Genomic DNA, 22,643 nt, shown 5'->3' with positions numbered 1-22,643 from the left:
CGTCTGCCCCATGTACCGTATTTTCCCCGGGGTCTCACCTGCAAAAATAGCGCTCCAGGCCCCCGGCCTCCACAATGTTTGTACTTCTTTGGAGCCAGATTTTCCAAGTTTCAAAAATATTGTTTCTAAATCCCTACAGACTACTGTTGATTAACCTCAGTCTTAAATGCCTAATCTGAAACTTGCTGATACAATAAAACATGTTGTGAAGATGCATTCTTAAAAGTGGTTTTAAAGATCATCAGAAATAAATTATACCAGTTACAACAGGGCCATAAGATTGTTTTTTGTTCTTTATTTTTCCAAATATTCCTTTTTATTTTGTTAGTCATACTCTTACCAGTCACTTAGGCTCATACAGTCAGGTTCATCTGCTCAACTGTGAACAAATTAAAGGAGGCCGACTATTTCGGTAAAAAGGAAAACAAGGTTTTATTCAAAGCTATCTCTGAGGAGATGGAGGGGCCCATCTGCCTCAGTCACCACCCCCTATGTACAGAGGGGCGAGGGTCTTTTCTATAGTGAGGAACAGAGGGGAGGGTGCAGAGACAGTGCGGATCTCCATGCCTGCGGTATCATCGGTCATCTGGGGCTCACTGTCCCCTTTCTTGAGGAAAGGGAAACAGGCTCTAGGCCTGCATTGTCAGCCACATTTCTATCACTTCTTCCGATCTGAGGAGAGGATAGGTTATTGGTTATATGCTCAGCAGGAGGAAGCTTGGAGAAGTTGCTTCTCTAAAAGAAAAAAGGTATAGCTTTTAAAGTTCTATTTTGCAGTGCTGGTTATAATAGTACTTTCAAAAGAAGAGTACTATGTATGTCCTTAAACTCCAATCGTATGTCTGGTTTTGGGAGGTTTTTATTGGGCTTTATTCTAGCTCTCACTCCAGGGCCTATTCACTTAAATTAGAAACAGCATACTGTGCGAGCTGATCTTTCCTTTGCAAGGTGCTCAGTAAAGTTAAATAGTGGTACTTAAACATACAAGGCTTAGTCTGCTGCAAAACGTACCTGGTGGGAGAACTATTATCAGAATGGTAAATCTCAGCAGAGGCTAATATGCACCTACAAGCTATGGGGAGATACTCAGGACTTAACAGTAGTAAAAATATTCAGGAAAAGAATCCAGCATCTTAATTCTCTCCCTTGAGGAAAGACTGAGGAGAATGAGCTGGGATTTCATGCTGATTGATAAAGGACCAGCCAAAATCTGACTCATCACTGAGGTGTCAGACCCGAGAAGGTAACCTAGGTTGTGTATTTTAGCAAATTAAAACAGAATTAAAATTAACTTTTTCCTAAGATCTCTCTAGGAATTAAGTAAAATCCCTTGAGATCACTGGGAAAAAACTCTAGGGTGTTACCCAGAAAGAGAAGCACAGAAATCACACCCTTAAAGGTACAGTCCTGTGTCCACAATTCTAGTGTCTGCACATTCACCGAGACTCAGATCAAAAACATTCCAACACAGTGTCTGTACTGTGCATACTTCTTCTTATCATCATTTCCTAACAATACGGTATAGCAATCACTTACTCACTTACGTAGCATCTGCATTCTGTTAGGTATTGTAATTTAGATAACGAAGTATAGGGAAGATGTGTGTAGGTTATACGGCAAACACTGGGCGTCCTCAGAGGACGTGCAGGGATGACGAATGAAGTGAAAGGAGACCCATCTGACCCGTACGCAGGCTGACTCAGGTTTTATAGTGGCCCCAGGACTAACGTGTCTTGTGAGAAGTAGTGACAGTGGCCGCTGAGTCATGTATAATTAGCAAAGGGACCTCAGAAATCACCTAGCTCAACCACTCACTTCCCAGAGAAAGAAACCATGCACTTCGCTCTAAGGATGTGGCTGGCCTCGCCTGGCATGGAGCTCTGCGGCACAGCATTGGACAGGGAAGCCGAAAGCGCTGGCACGAGGCTCGTGACTGCTCGCCAGCGGCAGGCTCTCTGGTCAGAGTCCTCTGCCGCCTGTGCCAAGCGCTCCACCTCCAGCTTCCAGGAAGCAGAGTGGGTGGCAGGGAAGGGGACAGCTCAACACAGAGCTGTTACTAGAACCGAGTGTCTTGAGGCAGCAAGCACACAGGTGACAGCGGCAGCCAGCCTGACCCCACCGGGCAAACGCTGTGGGCAGACCTGACTTCAGGAAGTCTCGGGTCATTCAGACAGCAGGTTTAGCGTGGACACTTCTCTGGAGAAATGAGAAGAAAATAACCAGCTGAGTCTTGGGTTTCTGTAGGCCTCGCCTTTCTCCCCCATGTTTCCTGAATCACCCTAGTTATAAACCACTGTGAGAAAGCTGAGGAATGTGCTGACACAGATGGATGGTCTTCCCTGTGAGAAGAGCTGGGGTCCAAGACAGACGGGAGGACAGATGCCATCGAGGAGCGGAAAGGCAGGAAAGAGGTTGGGACACCGCAAGGTAAGAGTGAGCTCAACTGCTGCAGCACCGGATTTTAGAGGGAATACTGGGGACGGACCCCAGGGCCTTGGGCATGCTAAGCAAGTGCTCGACCACTGAGCTATACCTCCATCCCCTATCCGATGAAATCATTTTGTCTTAAATATTAATCAAAATGAGTGCTCCTTCTCTTAGTGGGCCCTGGAATCACAGCAACAATACTGCTACCACGGAGTGGTTATATGCCAGGCAGACACTTGGTACCTGCTCTCCTGTTCAGACCTCAGACGCACCCTGCAAGGCACTGATGAACCCTGAGATAAAGAACAGCTGAAAGAAAGAGCAGTTCAAATTCTACCAGAAGTCACTTGGTAAGTGCCAGACACTGACAATCTAGCCACTGTCCCAAATGGACTATTCTGAAAACTACCCTTTCACACTGACACTTCATTTGTCCAGGAGAGTTAAGGAATAAAATACGATGATTTTTCGAGATAAACTCACTTGTCTAGGCACCACAAAGTACTTTAACAACTTCGGATGGTAAACCCACATGTAAGCAAACTTCCCCTTTGGAATGAAGCAAACAGGAAACTTAGTACTTTTTTCTGATGCATTTGGGGCAGTGTTATGGCACTGGTGATGCCCTCAGGCAGAGCACCTGCCTGAGTCCTCAACCAGGTCCTGCAGCGAGCCACTTCACAATTACCCACTCCTTTCTTTTTTTTTTTTTAACAACTTCTTTCTGTTGCTACAAGTTGGGAAAATAGACATCCAAGTTCCTTAAAATTCAATATAATATAAATATTCATACACTTCCTGAATCCAGTTATTCTATAACAATTAACATCGACTGCTGTATGGTTGGGATGTAGCTCTTCGATGGAGCACCTGCCTGGCATGCACAAGGCCCTGGGGCTGATCCCCAGTACCGCAAATAACCAAAAGAGAAAACAAAACAAAACAAACCATCAATTGTGGCAGCCGAGCACACCACCTTTAGTCTTTGGCTAGCTGGAAGAGGGTGCAAATGGTAAGCAAGTTAAACCCTGCTACGGTTTAGACGCCCCACAGCCTCATGGATTCGGAGGCCGGGCTCCGGAAGGTGCGGGGTAGTGAGCGCGTGGTCCCCATCAGTGACCCACTGCACAGTCCAGGGCTGATGTGCTGTTGGAGGCGGAGGTGGGGTCCTGGCAGAGGAGAAGGACTGTGGGCATGAGCCGGAGGGTGTATCTCCCTCCCATGCCCTGCCCTTCTGTCTTCTCCGGGCCGCAAGGACAGGGGCCTGTTTCTCCACCACGTCCTTCCGCATACCATGGACTGCACCCTTGAAAACCGTGAGCCAAAACAAGCCTCACCCACCTGGGGGCGCCAGGCATTTCGCCCCAGGGACAAGAAAGTGCCTAAGACGCCATAGTTACCAAATGACGGGCACACCCATTTCACCCTTGTGCCCACTTCCCCAAAGGCGAAGGACTGATGACCTCCTCTAGAACAGATCACCTGAGGAGGCCCCAGAAAGCCCTGGCTTTTTTTATAGTATCCCCTAAGCAGCCCCAACCCTGCTCCTGATACTCACGGCAACCCTCCATGCCTGTTGCTGTCTGTGCCCTCACTTGGCATATAACCAACTTTTTATTTGTAAAAGGCTCACATATTCCACATGCGTGTTCCCAGCCCACTGCCCTCAGGTGGATGTCCTGCCTTGGCCCCGCTGCTAGACCCTGCATCTCCCTGACTGTCAGACTCAACATCCAAGCCCTCCTCCCAGAACTACGGCACCCTCCTTTGGGACCCCGTTCTAGATTTCTCTGAATAGCACCTGGACTTCACATCTGTAGAAAAGAAATACCACAAAGATGAAACTGAACCCCCCAATAATTTCACCCTCCCTTAAGAAAATCCTTTTGTCATGAAAAGCCAAAGAAAAGCTTCTGCTTCAGATTAAAGGGCAGGCCCCCAGCAAAAAGGGAGAAAGAAGTACCTCAACGATCTTACAGCTGAGAGCAGGCACTGGGGAAATGGCCTCCGATCTATGTGGCCCAGGCCCCCATAAGGTCACGCGTATTTTTATTTTTTAAGTAACCTTAGAAGTTCTTTGGAAGCTGTTCAAACCACACCACAGTAGTAAAAAAGCCTCGTTCTGGCTCATCCACAAACTTCTGTACAAACAGGTGAATAAAGCCCACAGGCTAAACAGTAAGTAATTCCTAAAGTACCTCATCAGGGGATCTCTTCATGGGTAAGAACACAGCATTCTTCTATATTGGGGTCAACTCTTCTTCTGGACTTTCATTCACTGTTCTCCTGTGGTCAATGAGCTACTCCAGATCTGCAGGGTCCGGGTTGCTCAATCAGGGCTGAGACGTGCTGGTCTTGCAGAGCCATAGAACACATAATCCCCAAAGAAATCACAGAGGTCTGCTGCCACCTTGTGGTGTCTTGGTGCAAATGCAACAGCAGCAAATCCAACAGGCTGAGCCTCCGGAAAAGCAATACTAAGTATGTGCACAAAAAGGATGACGTACTGAGGCACAGTGTACAAAGCAGGTCTGTTTATTCAATGCCCTAAATATTTAGGTCAAAAACACATACAAGTCTGCAAAGAAAGCTTTCTTGGCCCGCGCAGCCCGCCTCAGTGCCCCTCTAGTTTATCAGCACAAAACTCAAAGGTTTTTCCCAACCAAAGTGCTCAAGAGAAAAAAAAAACAAAAAACAGTCAACAAACAGAAACGACAAACAGAAAGCCTCTGCGCTCACAAACATACTCAGTCACGTCTACGTGAAACAACACCAGTCTGCCGATGGATGGGGAGTGGGTGGATGACCCCGTCCTGCTGTGGACATGCAGAGCCCTGGTCCCGCCCCCTGCCTGCTCCCCGCACCCCACGACAGCCATCATACCCACCCCCGCCGCCGCAGGCCGAGCCATCTTCGTCCAATCACGCACTGCTACAGGGAAAGGCAAGGGTGGAGGCACAGCCATGAGCCGTTTCAGATGAGGAAGACGATGCCCTCAGACAGCATGACCTGGTTGTCATCCTGCATCCTGTCCAGTGCAGCCTGGATCTCCTCCGCAGAGAAGGGCTCCTCCTTGTCCCGATTGATGGACTCCGTGAGGTGCGTCAGGCCCACCGACTGCGCGTGCGCTTCCCGGAACACGTTCAGGAGCGCCACCTTGAAGGCCTTCAGCCTGCCGGCAACCCGAGAAAGGGCGGACAGGGTCAACCTTGGCCAAGGAGGCTCTCCTTGCACACAGAAAAATTTACAGACAGAAAAACCGTTTTCTGAAACTTCAGTAAAAATTCTTCATCTTAAGAAAAAAAAAAAAAATGCCAGAATTTATGAAAAAAAAAAAAAAAACCTATATATTTTACAAGAATCCCCAAGGTTACAGGACGATAGAAATCTTGACCTTGTTTAGGCTTCTTCCTAACCCCACGAGGACACCATAATTCAAATTCCCACAAAGGCAGTAAAGCAGTCGGTAAATGCAAAAGAAAACAGGAGCTGTGGGTAAAACTACACAGGACTTCTTTAACTGTCTTGCAAACTTCCTGTGAATCTGACAGTACAATCGGAGTAGAAAATGTTTTAAAACCCGCGCACAGCAATGCTGCATCTTTTAGAGCTTCTGATGGTAGCAAAGAGCCAGCTGCAGCACGCGTGCCAGAGGTCCCGACCGAGGCCCTGCGGCCTTTGGTTCAAGCTCGGTGGGTGAGCAGCTCACTGCGCCCCCTCCCTGGGGCTGGGCCTCACCCAGGCAGGAATTCACCAAGGATACCGACTTCCCCAACTCACCTGGACTCACTGAGCTCCACCTTCTGGGGCTCCTGGGGCTCCTGCGAGTCTGCCGTCTTCGGGGTATGCACTGCAGAGGTAAAGGTCGATGAAATGGGGAAGACAGCAAGGTCAAGCCATTTCCAGTAACACCAGGAATGTCGTCTCTGCAATCCCCACCTCTATCGCTGGACATGTGAGCACTCCTGCTTCCACTGGTTCTCACAGAGCCCGGAAGAGCAATTCAGAGAGAGAAATCCCAACAGGATGATAAAGGGATGGAGTCAGGCAGGAGACCCTCGGCGCAGGGTGCTTATACTGAGGCTTCGCAAAAGATCACACTTATCCAGGAGGAGGCAAGCCACGAACAAAGCCCGTTTTCACTGTGGGTTTCCCCTGAAACTTGTCTGGAACAAGACTCCTGGACATAAAGTCCCAAGCAGGGAACCAGACAGGAAAATACTGAGCAGTGAGCAAATTTTAAAAACCGGGAATCAAAGGAACCACCTCCCCGATCAATCAGGGGACGCTTGCTCACCCTGAGGCATTTCCTCCTCTGCGTCACTGAAGTCATAGGGGTCATACGAGTCTCCATCCTTGGCATCCGACTGACGAGTCTTCCTCCTAAAATACCCACAGCAGCTAAGAACAAAGGCTGTGGGGGGCCCCATCCCGCACCCTGGACCTCAAAGAGGAGGGCAAAGACCATCTACAATCAAAGTGACAGGTCCACACAAACTGCTGCTTTTTCCAGAAGACATCCTCCAGACTAGAAGGAATACACCAGGCCTGCACTCATGGCTCTTTTTGCTCAGCCAAAGGCACAAGGGAGAAACACAGCCTCGTGACGTTGAAGTATATTATTCAGATCTTCGCTGAGTAGGTGACTGCCCCTATCGAGCACGTCCTCACAGCAGGGAAGGGGCCAAGGCAGCCTACCACACGCAGCGGAGGGGCTCGGTCCCGCCTCCCTCCGCTCGGGTTCTCTTCATCCTCGAGCCCCGCAGGCCCCTGAGGAGCCTGCTGCCGGCAAGCAGGACCAGGCCAACGCCCCGCCCTCGGGAGCCCGGCAGGAGTCTTCTCATCTCCCCTGCTCTGCCCTCTTACCTCTTCCTCTTCCGCTCCTGCTCCTCCTGGCTTTGTTCTTCCTCATCCTCCGTCTCTGACTCATCATCGCTTCGCTTCTTACGCTTCTTCTCCTTCTCCAGAACCTGAAACGAAGGCAAGCGTGAGTGCTGGAGGGGTCGGTGACGGCAGGGACCCAAACTGAGAAATCTGAGTACGAGTCCCCCCGACTCTATCAGCAGAAACAACTTCTACATTTCTACTGACTTAGCTCGCCTCTCCTGTCTCCAGCTTCCAGAGCCAGGGGCAACAGGAGAGCCGGAGGGGCACCTTTAACACGCTCCTGCAGCTGGGACCGGCAGCGATGCATGCACGACCGTCCCATCGGCGGCTTGCACCACTGCTGGTACAAACAGATCGACTCTACTCACTTTTACTGGTCTTTTTACTAATAAAATAAGCAGCCACCCAACGGGACGGCCATGCGTGTACCACCGGTGGTTCACACCACCTGGCACTGAGACATACGAATCACAGCCCATCCTGAACGCGTCAAAAAAATGCTGGGAGGCCTGTCACACAGCCCCGTACTCAGTGACTGTTCAAGTAAAGAAACAAACGGGGTGTCCAAACCACACCGTTAAGGTGGAAACAATTCATTTCTTCATAAATCAGGTGTTTAACTGAAGTTGAAGATAACCCCAAAGCTAGCACAGAGGAAAAGTATCACGCCCACAGCTAAAGCCCCAAGAGCTACAGTTCATCAGGTGGGGGAGGGGTGGGCAACAAAGAAAAGCAAGTCAAGGCATCAAGATCCGTGGGCTCCAAAATGACGGGTGCAACGTCACAAGGAGAAACCGGGAAGCGAGAGAGAGGTCGTGACAGGTCAGCGCTCTGACCTGTGTCTGAGGTGCCAGCGGGCCACGAGCGGCCTGCCCAGGGAAGGGACACGGGGAGCAGCCTCGTTACCAAGGTAACGCCTTCGGCTTGGCTGGCTGGTATTTTTGTGGGTACTGGGAATCGAACTTAGGACCTCAGGCTTGCCAGGCAGGCGCTGCACCACTGAGCTAAATCCCCGGCCTGGTAACTGCTTTGGAAATACGAAGTTTTTAAAGATGCAAAGGAAGCAGCTGACGGAATGTGTGGTGCATCAATTGAACCAGAATTTCTAGGAGCCCTGGCATCAATAGTTTAGATAGATAGTATCAGGGTATAGCAGGGTTAACTGAAACTTATAAAGGACACCAGCCTAGTCCTAAGTACAGAGAGTATGATTTACTAAGCCAAGGATCCCACGCAGACAGCAGCACTCTACAAAGGAACGCGCCCTCATGTGGTGCACACCCACCTCAGGAGAACCACGTCCAACTTCAGCCTCGGCTGCAGCATGGCTGCGAATCCCCGCTCAGGGGAAGGACCGAGGCAGACAGCACAGGCAGACAAACGCAGCTTTCTGTTTTGTTTGTTGTGGATCGATAAGGACTGACCCCCAGGCACGCAACATGCTAGGTAAGCAGGGTCTCCACCAGAGCCACACCCAAGCCCCACACATGCTGTTTTCCCGCTGAAAATCCTAAGGCAGCGGTCGCCCCAGGGCGCAGGGAAGCCAGCGCACCCTGTGACTTATAGAAAGAGCGCTCACGCCCAGGCATCGAAGCCTCACCTTCTTGAAGTAGGCGTACTGGACCAGCTCCACGGCCTCCTCCGCGTCCTGCAGGTCCACCGTCTTGCTCATGCGAGCCTTGGCATGGGCTGTGGACAATCGAATCAGGGTTTCCAGCGTGCGTGCCGTAACCGGGGACGTCTGGGGAAGGAACAGGAGATTACTCATTTAGAATCTTTGGCCAATTTCACTACTCCGACTGCACAGAAAAGCAAATGAAGACACGACCAGAAAAGCTCCAGGAGCCAGGCAAAGAACGCAGAGCTCTCTACTCTCTGCGGATTCCATTTAAAATTCCAAGAGGAAGAAAGCTGATGGAAGCCGGGCGTGGTGGCGCACAGATCTTTCTCACACAGCACTCGGGAGGCTGAGGCAGGAGGATCACTGTGAGATGGAGGCCAGCCTGGGCTACAAAGTGAGTTCAAGGCCAGCCTGATCTGCATAGTGAGGCCTTGCCTCAAAAAGACAAAAAAAAAAAAAAGAACAACAAAAAAAGAAACAAAGCTGATGGAAGAAATGTATGTGGCAGTGCTCGTGGGCACGCAGGAGAAGAAAATCAGGCATCCAACAGCTGGAAAAGTAAGAGGTTAAAAATGGTACAAAAGTGACAGGCGTACAATGCACCTGGAAGTGTGTTTTAATATTCACTCTAATATCTAACTCTTAATAACTTAGAGAAGTTTTACAGATGAAGGAAATCAAAGAGCTTCGTGTAATCTGTCCAAGGTCACCCTAAGGGGTAGGGCGTGAGCGGTACTTTGTGATTTTAAAAGTTGGATATAATCACTGATGTTCAGAAAGTGCTTCTCGTGAGGTGGGTGCACACACTAGAGTGCTTCTCTTTTTAAAATGCTGCTGCCTGCATGGGATCCTTGGCCTAGTAAATCTCCACCTCTGTATTTACAACTAAGCTTGTGTGTCTTCTAAGCATCAGTTAATCGTGACACACCCTGATATCACCTAACAGAATTTTATGGATAAGGAAAAGGACCTGCGGAGAGGATCGGTACAAAGTTCCAAAGTTACATCCCAGACTTGGGCTCAAACACAGGGCAAGTTCTCTCCAGCACCCCTCACCCTCTCCCATTCTGTGACACTTCGGTGACATAACCTCTTCGTTGCTGCTTGCAAGTTTTCTAAATTTCCGTTTACATCTACACCAACATAAAAAAAACCTGACGTTTACACCCTGTACACTCCCCAGATCTTTCCGTGATTTCCAAAGCTGTCAGAGTTTGAAGGTTACAGACTCCACCACAAGTTCCGAGCTCTGAATCACCCGAAAACGCAGTGAAATCCTACGCTGTGCAGGTGGAGCCCGAGCACAAACCAAGGGGTTTACTACCGGCTCAGCTCCCAGACCAGCGAGAGATCTTTCTCACGCTGCAACAGCTCATGTGTGGGGAGGCGGCTTCAAAGAAAGGGCGCTATTTAACATAAAGAAGACAGCGGCACCCATGGGGAGCAGCTGTGGGGAAGCGGCTTTATCCTAAGAGCTTACTCTCAGAGTCCAACGGTGCTCTGAGCACACCGTCCCTGCGGGTGCGAGGCTGGCTAGATCACCTGGGACCGTGTCTAAACCCAAGAGTCCATTGAACTTAGAGTCTTCCTGCTATGAAATCCTGTAGGAGCTATAATGCTCCCAGATGATTTAAATAAATTCAAGGGCACCTAAACTGGCTTAGTAGAAACTGCTCTGAGTAACCACCAAGGTTGTTTAACTCCTTGCTGTGTAACAAGGTTGTTTAACTCCAACCACAGCTAGTAATCTGTCAAAATCCAAACCAAACAGTGCATGCTCCAGGAATCCTTCCCTGACTTTCATACTCTCGCAACCAGGAAAAAAATCACCTATCGTCTTTACCTGTATGCAAATTCATTCACCATTCCCTTCCAAGAATCGCACTGATGTATACACTTATGAATAGGTATTTATGATTTTCTACATTTATCCCCTCCCCTCAACTGCAATCTGAGCTCTTTACGGACAGCTGCTGCTATTTTCGCCCGGGATGTAAGTATAAGGACTAGAACAGTTGTAGAAGTCCCTCCTATTTGCTTATTTCATTTTCCTTTGTGAAATGAAACGATCAGAACTGTATCAACAGAAAGTCCTTCAGACCAGGGAGGAGTAACACATTAAATGCTTCCAAAGCTCGAAAAGGCAGGGACTCCTGCCCCAGCCACGAAGCTAAGGAAGGCCAGGCCACGCTGCCCTCAGGACTCACCCTGGCGGTGTCCGAGCTCATGCTGTCCTGGCTGCGCAGGCGTGAGTACTCTTCCGCGATGTAGGCGGCCGACTCCTGCGTCAGGACGGGCTTGATGATTCTGGCCACGTGAATGTACTTCTTCATGAACGCCGCACTCACCATCTTCTCCCTGGACCAGGCACCGTGAGCTCCGCGTCCCTGCCGGGGACAGCGGCTCTGCCCCTCCTCAGAGAAGCCGAGGCCAAGCCGCAGAGCAGAGAGGCCTGCCTCGCAGACCCCATTCTCATCAACGCCGTTTATATGAACTCAGACGAGAAAGGCTCTTACACATTGTGTAGATTGAGGTGTTATTTTTAAATTAGGGAGGAAGCAGAGTATAAGATGTATCGCCTGATTTTGTAAGTAGGAAACCCACGACTCAAGGAAGCTGATGAGGACTCGGATTCAGCTTTCTGACTCCAAATTCTATACAATCAAACTGAACAGCTTTGAAGAGGACGCTGTGCACACCGCACACGGCCAAAAGCCGTGGAACACGAGCGCACACGTCACGCTTCGCACATCGGATCACAGTCACCTTCAACCACAGCTACCTGCAAAGTCTCCAGGGCTCGCCACCAGCGACCCCAGGACCGGGGTTCACAGTGACGTGACCGGCACGCGGGAGCGACCCCATGCGCGTGTCACCAAACCCTTAGAACGTGTGATCGTGGACTGAGTCGCCCACAGGGCCGGCAAGGATGAACACAGGGTGGCCCTGCGGGCTCAGAGCGGGAAACGGGCCCAAGGGTTCGGACTCCACGCGTGACCTTGGCCTGCACAGAATGCCCGAACTAACCTCCGACACGTGCGTTCTAATAGGCTACCAATCTCAAGTTCGCTCAAGGCAGAGATAAAAGGATTCTCACTTTTTCTTCTTGGTCCCATGCAGCAGGTTGTCATGCTTCTCATAAATCTGAGTGTCTGGCTGGTCGTCCTGGGTAAAGTCGGGGTCATCTGTGGCCAGGATATCAACAGCACTACCCAAGGGCATAGCTGGGAAAGCCAAGACGGGGGAAAGGGAGAGGGGGTTTAACCTAAGGGAAATTGCTTCTTCCACAGCACAGGAAAGCAAGAGACCAAGACTCACAAAGCAAGGCCCCAGAAAAAACCAGATTCCTGGAAATGACCAAGCGGCTGGAACGGCACGGCCCACACAGGTAGCCCACAACACAAAAAAGACAAAGACGCGCCTTACAATAACCTCAGAAGAGCCGGAAGGGAGGGGCGCAGGCCCGAACCACCTTCCCCTGGGTGGGGCCTGAGACGGCGCCTTCGGCTCAGGGCCCTTCCACAGCACCACGGCTCTTCCCGTGGCCTCACCGTCGCCATCCTGCTCCCCAGGCGCCCTGTAACGGTGCATCCTCAGGACGTGGTCCGAGATCTCCCGGTCCTGCTCCGGGTCCATCTGATCCAGCATAATGAAGAGCAAGTCGAAGCGAGACAGCAGCGAGTCCTGAAGCCCAATGTTCTCCATCGGGGTCTTGTACTGGTCGTACTGGGGACACAAGACAGAAGGAAGAGCAGGCAGCATTAACGGACGGAAAGGCAACGAGGCGGATCGATTCTGAGGGCGGAAAGGGAAGGTTACAGCGAGGACAAAGCAGAAGCGGTGAAAAGATGAGGGATTTTAAAGCTGTTAAAATACACAAATGTCTCCCACTTGCAACCCTGCCCTGGCTAAAGCCCAGGCGACCTGCACTAAGCCAGCAGCCAGCCTCCTCCTGCAAGAGCCTCTCACGGGCTGTGCGCGGTGTCGCTCCCTGCCCCGTCCTGCCCACGCCTGAGTCTGCTCTTCTCATTTCCAAGGCAGGATCAAGTCTGACAGGTGAGTCCTCCTCCCCTACAGAGAGAGGGCCGGCAGGGCAGAAGCGCGCACTGAGAGGGTAAATCTCAAGTAAGACGGTCAGCGACCCATAAACAGTGATGTCTTGGCAATCTAGGGAGCTTTTCCTTGGGATTTAAAAATGTACACGTTATCTTTCAATTCTGGGACTGCTGGGCCGATGCCTACGCACTCATGTACCCTTCGAGCCAGAAGCCTTCTAACAACCTGGGGACAATGGCTTCGACCATGCTCACATTTCAGATCCTGCCATTTTCCTAATCATCCTTCTGGTTTAATCACACATTGCCATTGATTTAAAAGCCTATGTTTCTCAGCTCAGTCTACACATTACAGCCTTTCTAAGTCATAGCTAGAAGTATTTCCAAGCCAGAGATTTCAATTCAGAAACCTTGGTCCAAGGACCACACATATCTGTATGTTTAAAGAGCCACCAAAATAAGTGCTCCATATGTGTGGGACCCTACACTGCCAGGGGACCGCTGCAGCTCTGAGTCAAGTCCCAGCCCTGCCGTGTCCTAGTCTGGGACTCTTGAGCAAACTATGTACCTGCGCCTCCAGGTCCTCATCTATAAAATGAAAATACCTACTACCTCGCATTATTGAGAGAAGGAAAGAAGGTGACAAACTTAAAGCACGTGTAAGTACTAGTTAATGGAAGTACTGCGATGAGACAGTATTTGAAAAGGCAATGTGTCAATCTCTGCCAAAGCAAGAACGTACATAACACTCAATCCAGTAATTCCACTGCTAGGTATTCATACCACAGATTCCAAGAGTATTACAAAATACAAATAAAAGGATATTCATTTTTTTTTGGTACTGAGAATTGAACGCAGGACCTTGCGCTTGCCAGGCAGGCACTTGTACCACTGAGCTATATTCCCAGCCCTTACTGCTTCATTCCTAATAGCCCAGGCGGTGATGGGGGATAGGGACCAACGCCCATCAAATGGAGTACAGTTAAGTAAGTTACTACACAGCTACACGTTAGGCAAACCTATGGCACATGTGCCACAGCGGGCATGCAGAGCCCTCTCTGGGGGCAAGCAAGCCAAGCCACCAGCATCATCCCAGCAGCTAAGCACCGATAACAGCAAAAATAGGGACAGTGACCACGCTCGGAAAGTAGCGGTGCCTGGCAGTGACACCACAAGCAGTTTGAGCACTTGGTCTCTAAAAGGTGTGCCAGTTGGGCACAGGAGCACATGCTTGTAATCCTAGCACTTGGGAGGCCGAGGCAGGAGGATCACAGCAAGTTTGAGGCCAGCCTGGGCTACACAGTGAGTTCAAGGCCAGCCTGAACTGCGTAGCAAGACCCTGCCTCAAAAACAAATAAAAAATAAAAATAAAAGGTTCACCACCACTGGTCTATATCACAAAATATTAGAAAACCATTTAAAAGAAATACAAAACTCAGTAAACACCAAGCAGACTAAATATAAGATATACCTAGGCCTATCACAGCAATGATAAAAACAAAGACAAATATAATTAATTCTTCACAAGGAACTAGGGTATTTGCTGGTTCAGTACACGCTGAAATTTTTCTTTCTTTTAACCGCCAAATTGTTAGTGGTGATCTCTTAGAAAAGGGACAGGAAAAGAGGCTTCTGGGCTGGGGATATAGCTCAGTGGCATAAGCACCTGCCTGTCCAGCACAAGGTCGTGAGTTCAACCCCCGGTACTGCAAAAAAAATTTAAAAAAAGAAGCGAGGCTTTTAATTGGTACATTGTAACTTGGCTTTGTTCAGAAATTCTCCTCTTCTGTGCATGGAGGACTTTGAATTTAATGACGATGAAGTCCCTTGGATTCTGAGACCGCAGAACACTTTGTCTTCTTCTTGTTTTCTGTATTTCTAGAGACGTTATTCACACATAGCTGTCAAGAGCAGTCTGCTGAGCAGGAGTGTGTCAGGAGCAGCCGCTCCAAACCAAAGACAATAGGAGATGAATTTCTCTTCCCCTTGAGCCCATTTTCCCCTAGAAAAGACTCGGCCCAGCGACGCAGCGGGGTCACAGCGTGAACGTGGTTTCCACTCACCCGGCCATAGACGGGGTTGGCAGCTGCCAAAACACTGCAGCGGGCATTCAGGCGAGCGTGGATGCCAGCCTTGGCGATGGTCACTCGCCCCTGCTCCATCACCTCATGGATGGCCGTGCGGTCCATATCGGACATCTTGTCAAATTCGTCGATGCACACCACACCTCTGTCAGCCAGGACCATGGCCCCCGCCTCGAGACGACGCTCCCCTGGGGAGAGAAGGGGCACGGAGTGGCACACAGTGGAGCTTCCAGAAACCAGGGGGCAGAGCTCTCAGTCTCCCTCCTAGGCACTCTCACTGCAGCAAGAGAATACAGTAAAGGAACTTCGGCTCAAGGCTAACCGGAAACTCGATGGGTTACCTTTTTTTTTGTACCAGGAATCAAACTCGGGACCTTGCGCTTGCCAGGCAGCCGCTTGTGCTGCCGAGCTATATCCCCGGCTGGGTTATCTTGTTAGTTCCAATCTCAACAGTACCTTCTTGTCTCACTCTGGCCCCTAAGCTAGCCTCTCATAAGCCCCCGTAGAGTCTCCTCCTCGTCCCCACCCTCAAGAGATACTGAAGTAGGCTTCTCTTTTCATTGGTCTTTAAATCCTTCCTCTAGTTCACAACAGGCCAATCCTCGCTTTTACTGCACTTGCACACTTCTCAGCTTCCTCTTTTGAGATTCTTTCCAGTTACCTTCTAGGAGATATTCTTGTCAGTGTCAGCCAAAGTCTAGACTGCTTCTCCCACCACTGCAGGCGCTCGGTCCTGTATAACCCAGCCTGACTACCTTTCAACTGTATCCCCAAACACAAGCCAGGCCTGAGACAAACTCAAGGAGTGTGCACAGCGTCGCGACGGGCCTCTGCCAAGGACTCACACCCCCTCACCTGTTTCCTGGTCTGTGGTGACCGCAGCGGTGAGGCCCACGCCAGAGGAGCCACGGCCGGTGGTGGGGATCGCGCGGGGCGCGGTGCACAGCACGTACCGCAGGAGCTGAGACTTGGCGACCGAGGGGTCTCCTGAGGGCCGGGAACGACGAAGGGTTCTCTGGGAATTCGCTCCCTCCCCACCAAGCTCTGCTTGTCCAGCACGGAATGTGCTGAATGGTTTCTAGATAGATTCACTTGAGCCTCTTGCTCCCTGACGGGACTAAAGCACCGAGAGGCAGAGATGCCACACGTCCACGTGACAGGGCCTCACGACCCCTCTTCCCTGTTACCAGCAGGAGTCGGAAGTCAGTCCCCAAGCCCATACCTATCAGAAGAATATTGATGTCCCCACGGATGTGGCTGCCGTTCTCTAGGTCTCGCTCCACCCCGCCCAGCAGCAGGCAGAGGATGGCCTTCTTGACGTAGTCGTGCCCATGGATGCTGGGGGCCAGCGATCTGGCCAGCTGGTCAAAGACATCCTAGAGCAGAGGGAGCCCGCGGGGTGAGGGGCCTCGGAAGCACCACCGTGGTTCCCAGAGCTCCATGCTGTATTTTGCTTTTGGAAAATGCTTAAAGAAATATACAAATGTAAACACTGTTTTTGTTATAAACACTTCTGCTAGAAGACAAATCACTTCAGCAGACCACTGTCACAGCAGGTACAGGGGCAGCTTAGAGGCCAGTTTGTTTAGAAGTTGCATCTTCAAGAAAAAAACGAGTGTTCCCAAGTGCAAAACCTTTTAGGCTTAATAGGAATGTGCACTGCATTTTATCAGTAACCTTTACAACACATTCCTACATTGTGTTCAATTCTAAATGCAGACAGCTGAAAAAAGGTAACAGTTGAAGGAGTAAAACAAAAGTAACATAACATTTTAAATTTAAGCGACCATGCACCATTGATATCTTTAATAACAAAAAAGACTACACGGAAACACTGATAGCCTTAGTCCTATCCTAACACCTGCATTAGGTTCACTTAGGAGCCCAGCAGGTAACCGAACAATCAGACCAAGCACCAAGAACCTCCTTTCCTTTGCTGATTGGACAAAAGGGAAAGAAGCTAGTAACAAATACTTCAGAGGGAAAAAATCCTGACCTTCCTCCTGATCCAGCACGAAGACAGCCACACACTCCAGCAAAACCCTGGAAAACCTGTTCCCACCCCAGAATCCCTAAAACATGCCCAGACCTTGGAACGAGTTTTGCTGAACTTCTTGATCTTGGCAATGTCCTCAGCAGAGAAGGACGGCTGGATGTCCTTGCTCATCTGCTTCACATTGCAGGCAATCAGGACAGTCCTGGGACAAAGGGGAGAGAGGAGGAAGCCTGCTGTAACGCTCCGTTCCCCAAATCGGTCACTGCTGCTACAAGCAACAGTAAGCCTTTTAGGCTATTAAAGGTGACCATCAAATCTGGGGGGAAGTTGTTCTGAACTCAATAACCGAATCCCTGTCCATCACCCAAATAGGTTCATGATGCCAGCTCTGCAGTTTATCTATGCTCTGCTGACTCAGAGATTCAGACGCAAGCACAAATGAGAAGGACCTTGGAATAAGGAAGTCCCAGGTAAGCCGGAAGGCTGTAACTGTACCACCAATCACTCCCACTTTTCACCAAAGATGGTGGAAGCGTCACAGCTTTATCTGACAGGCAGGAGGCGGGAGGAATCCCATTGCACAGGTACTATGCTGAACCTGTCGGCTAGAGCGCTTTGAAACATGACACACCGCAGGAAGAGTACTACCAGAGACAGAAGTGGCCCCCAGGACTGCAACACCTTTTACCTGAAGGTCCCTGAGGTGTAGCCTCCTTTCTTTCCAGGAAGGCAGCGGTAGGTCCCCACCACCTGGACTCGGTCCCCAGGCTTCACTTTATCCACCAAGTCGTCATCCAGAATGACATCCACAGAGCGGGGCAGCTGGCCGGCGGGGGCCTTCTCCGGCATCTCCTGGATGGTGACGGTCTGGTGGTCCTTATAGACAGAAAGGCCGTATTCTGTCTCAAGGGGGTTGTTCTCCTCGTCCTAGAAAACGGCACGAAGAAAAACACTTACTGTAGTCTGACCTTAAAACTGCCACACTCATCTGGCACAGAACACGTACTTCAGTGAGGACTTCACAAGATTTCAGTCTAGAAATAAAACACAGCCAAGTATCTCCCCAACTTCTTCCATCCCCGTCTCTGGCCCAGTAACTGTCTAATGGTAGGGACAATACACGCTCAGATGGAACCACAGCTGTAGCAACATTTAAATTTGTATTCTTACTCCCTCTACGAAAGGTGCACACAGAGTGACACTCCTGATGGCTTTCCCAGTCGGAACCCGACGGAAACACTCACCCAGAGCCACGCACTGCGGTACTCAGCAGCACTGTTCCTAATACGCTAGGACTTCATGCACACCCAAGGCGCACACTTCCACAGAAAGGACACGCCTCAGGTTACATGTGCGAACAAACCGCAGAAGCAGGTCCCAGGCCCCCTGGAGCCGTCAGGCTGCGCTGCTGTGTGCTTGCTACACAGTGGGGCGGTGTCGGTGCGGATCAGAGCCCAGCAGGCCCAGAAGCGAGAGGAAATGCAGTAATGATGTGAAGGTCTGTTTTTTTTCTTATGCTTTATATTGTGTATTTGTGCCAAAGGTGTTTAAGATTCATTTTGTTGGACTTACAAATGAATCCGACTTACAAACATGTTCCTGAAACGGAACTCATTCATAAGTCGGAGGCTTAGTGTAGGCAGAAATCCAAACGCATCCATGTCATCAATAGAGGACTAGTTAAATAGATGTGATATGACCACATGCCCTCCACACACACTACATAATAGCTAAGCAGGCAGGAATGAATACCGTGCAGCAATCTACACTGTCAGCCACCATGACAGCGTGGCTCTCTGCCTTCTGAGAGTCACTAAATTCCCATTTCCTGGCTTAAATGCTGGCTCCCCGCATATACTCAGCTTACAACAATTCATCAAGTTATACACTTGTGCGATAACAGCCTATATGTATCTTAAATTCTGTAAGAAATTTCACTTCTTTGATTTTTTTTTTTTGTTTGTTTGTTTTTTGTTTTTCTCCGGTACCGGGAACCGAACTCACGACCTTGCACTTGCCAGGCAGGCGCTTTGCCACTGAGCTAAATCCCCAGCCCCTTCACTTCTTTGATATTTGAAGTTTTAAAAACAAAATAGCCATCACTTACTGAATACTTGCTATGTGCCAGGATCGGTTATTATTTTAGGAAATTATGTTGCATAATCATAAAAATCTTATAAAGCAGGTATTTCCCACATTTTACAGGCAAGGAAACACACGGGAGAGGTTAAACGTCTCCCAAGGTCAGAGAGTAAATAGCAGTGCCAGGGCTCCATGCAAGTGGAAGTCCAAAGCCCATTATCTTAAGCACCGGGGCAGATATCTCCAGGAGACACGGCCCAGGGTATCTGTTCTCAAGCAAAGAAACTTGGCCATAGAAATCAGCATAAGAGCACACCCTGAAGAAGAAACTGTAAAATCGGGAATCTTAATGAAGAGAACAGGTGACAGAAAACGTACCTGGCCTCAACTAAAGGTACGTGGGTCTCAGTGCTTAGGAGTCACCACTCCCCGGGACATAAACAAGTCACTTACCCTCTCTAAGTCTCATCATTTCGTCTGGAGGCAGACTAAGAGAAACTGAAGTGTATTTCAGTTCTAATGCTAAAATACCCTTGCTTTAATTCTTTGTAAGTTTGATTTCCCCTTCAAGACAATCTCGTCAACTGCCTCTTATTTATAGGCTGTCCGTAATTCCTCAGAGCACTGTACTATGGATAAAGTAAAATTCAATTAAAATTTGAAGGGGAGGTGTCTTTGACAGTATGAGTTCAGACATCAAGTAATCAATTTTAATGATCTTCTGTCTCATTAAGAAAGCCCTGTCCTCCATTCGGATCGATCTGAGCAGTCTGAGGCCTTTCCACGCCAGCCTTCTCCCAAGTCCAGTGAAACATTTGCAAAGATTACACAACAGCACTAATATAGCACACTTCCCATTTCACTTTTAAAAAGCAAAATTACAGTTATATTTGATTATAACTGCTAAAAATTCTGTATAGTTCGCTGCTTTCCCATATTTTTCCATATTTCAAATTTTCCGAAGTAAGTATTTACTCTTTTGTGTTTGTTCGGTTTTTTTTTGAGACAGGGTCTCACTATGTGTTCAGGCTGGCCTGGAATTCCCTAGGTAGCCCAGGTTGGCCTTAAACTCAAGGTGATGCTTTACAAGTGCTGGAATTACAGGTATGCGCCACTACATCAGGCATATTCTTTAAAAAAAAAAAAAAAGAATTATAGTTTTCACATTAAATGTGAGCTTATAATCAATCTTCCCTTTGAATGAATCCTTACTTTGCACACTACCGACTTCCAGAAGAAAGAGTTCTGCTATTACACCACTACCTACATTAAAATCGGAATCTTCGGGCTGGAGGACATAGCTCAGAGGAAAAGCACTTGCCTAAACCTGGGTTGGCTCAGCACCACTGGGCGAGGTAGGATACACAGGATACCACAAGTACCTTGACTGCAGCCCCCAAGGAGACCAAATTAATTCACGGCCCTTACCTTGGTGGGATAGACAGAGCTGGACGGAAAGGCCACCAGGTTAGTGAGATCAGAATAACGTCGCTCTATAGTCTTCTTGGTAGCAGGACAGTAGTGGACACTGCGAACGACTTTGGGACGAACTAGAGAGCCTAGAAGTGGAAAATGCACACACAAAATCATCCAACTAGACGGTGACGGAGGTGGCCTCTACACCCACGCGAGCCCGCGATCATTCCAAGTACCACGTTTCCCAAGGAGGTCAGGCTGTTTCCATGCTCCCCGTCACTCACTCATCCCTGTGGGTATATACAGAACACCTCAGCTCCTGTGAGAGCTAAGGACCCCTGATCCTGACTGAGAAACCGGAGGTGTTGGGGTTGGAAAGAGACTGCCAGGAGCCAAGACTCCTAACAGCTCTCGGCCATGGCCAAATTCACCGTTCTGCCAGTTCACAGCACTCACCCAGAGACTCCCTAATCACTGTGCACCTCTGAGCACCTCCGTGTCTCCTGACACAATTTCAGGGCCCCCCTCCCTGATGCCACAAGCTACCCAGATCTACTCTGCCTCGCCACTTTCCCAGCCTCTGTAGGCCTATCCTGCTTCCACTTCCCGAGTGCCCTGCGCCGTCACCCCACTCACACTTAGTGACGATGCCCTCCACACAGACCACGCAGCTGAGGAAGCAGGAAGTGAGAGTCCGGGGAGAGACGTGCTTGGAGCCAAAGCTGCCCTCCAGGCCTATGTAGAACTCCTCGTACTGCTTGGCGTAGGTAGCATCAATGGAGGCCACAAAATCCTTCAAGGCCCGCTGGAAGGCAACCAGCTCCTCAAACGCATTGCTCAGAAGGCTGTGAATGGGCACAAGAAAGAATAACTGGGCAGAAGAGGCAGAACTCCAAAAAAAAAACCAACCCTCAAAACAGAAGTAAACACTCTTAGATCAGTATGGTCAAGGGAAGGAAACCCAGCTCCTACTTTCGGCTGCAATCCTGTAAGACTGCAACATGCATAAGAACTAAGGACAAGCTTCAGGTCAACTTATCAGAGACATAAAAATATCTGGCTAGACACCGGAGGAAGGACGCGTCAGAGGAACATGCCCACTTTTTTAGGGGGGCACAGAGGGCTTCTAGGTGAATCCTCTGCCATCCATGTCCTTTCCTGGGAAGCCGGTTCCAATCTGAGCAAAAGGGACTTGAGGCCGCTCTCTCCATCCAAGACATACATGCCTCCCGCCACAGCCCACAAGGCCCTGGCTGCTCACCGGTTGGCTCTCCTCTCATTTTTCCTGCGAAGGTCGTTCACGCTGACAATCAGCCGGTACTGGCTGTCACTGATCATGTCCCGAACTTTGCTCTGATACACTCCCTGGTCTTCCTGCAAAACAGCCACCAGCGTCCCGACAACCACAGATTTAAAAACCTGATGCTACTGAACAGACGCGGCTCTCAGCAAATCAGTAACTAAGTCAATCTGCAGCGGAGCTGAATCCCAAGGAGGTGTTCTGTCCACTTCTTCCTCCCATCACTAGCCTCGCACGCCAGCCGCTCAGGAGCCTCAAAGAATTGTAATCACGGCCCCAGGGCCCGCGTTCTTACTCCTGTCATCATCAACAGCTCCCTGTACGCTGTCATCCCTCAACATTCAGTGGGAAATTAAAATGGGCTCATAGCAACCTACAAGGACCACACAGAAAAGCTCTGCTGAAACGCAAGCGTAATAAAAAAAGAAAAGGACAGGTTAATCTCCTTGACTGTAGTACCGCTTCATCATACACCAAAACACTGTTCTACTCAGATACATACGATAAGAATGTAAATTAGGCAAACTCGAAATCCGGATAAAAATTGTTCTTTATTTATAATCAAGTTTTCAAGATGCAGCTTTCAGTTTGGGTTTGCACACAAAACCCCCTCTCAGCTGCACAGAAGACATTTTTTATCTAGATCTCCTTTGGTACAGGGAAAATAACCACCCAATTAGAAAGCGACTGTCCTCCAGCCCCAGGGGAAGCGCTCCCGCAGGCGCCCCGGCGGCGATCGCCCCGCAGCCGCCCCACCTCGCCCGGGCGCGGGCAC

General features: G+C 49.6%; 1 protein-coding gene across 1 annotated transcript in view; it reads right to left on the bottom strand.

Annotated features, from left to right (window-relative positions):
• Positions 1–4,946: 4,946 nt before the first annotated feature.
• Positions 4,947–22,643, bottom strand: part of Mcm3 (minichromosome maintenance complex component 3) — a 31,914-nt gene continuing 14,217 nt past the window's right edge. Inside the window, exons 3-18 of the mRNA XM_005377656.2 lie at positions 21,830–21,942; positions 21,205–21,413; positions 20,581–20,711; positions 17,759–17,997; positions 17,164–17,272; positions 16,297–16,450; positions 15,930–16,061; positions 15,054–15,262; positions 12,487–12,661; positions 12,033–12,159; positions 11,143–11,293; positions 8,915–9,055; positions 7,294–7,397; positions 6,725–6,810; positions 6,208–6,277; positions 4,947–5,599 (exon numbers count right to left, since the gene is read on the bottom strand). Coding sequence (XP_005377713.1) covers positions 5,401–5,599; positions 6,208–6,277; positions 6,725–6,810; positions 7,294–7,397; positions 8,915–9,055; positions 11,143–11,293; positions 12,033–12,159; positions 12,487–12,661; positions 15,054–15,262; positions 15,930–16,061; positions 16,297–16,450; positions 17,164–17,272; positions 17,759–17,997; positions 20,581–20,711; positions 21,205–21,413; positions 21,830–21,942 — 2,349 coding nt within the window. The 3' untranslated portion in view covers positions 4,947–5,400. The remainder of the gene's footprint in view (positions 5,600–6,207; positions 6,278–6,724; positions 6,811–7,293; positions 7,398–8,914; positions 9,056–11,142; positions 11,294–12,032; positions 12,160–12,486; positions 12,662–15,053; positions 15,263–15,929; positions 16,062–16,296; positions 16,451–17,163; positions 17,273–17,758; positions 17,998–20,580; positions 20,712–21,204; positions 21,414–21,829; positions 21,943–22,643) is intronic.

This window comes from Chinchilla lanigera, unplaced genomic scaffold (genome assembly GCF_000276665.1).
Source record: "Chinchilla lanigera isolate Chin_1 unplaced genomic scaffold, ChiLan1.0 scaffold00010, whole genome shotgun sequence".
In the NCBI taxonomy this organism is placed as follows: Eukaryota; Metazoa; Chordata; class Mammalia; order Rodentia; family Chinchillidae; genus Chinchilla; species Chinchilla lanigera.
The sequence above is the reverse complement of the archived record's forward strand: the minus strand, read 5'-3'. Positions and strand labels throughout refer to the sequence as shown.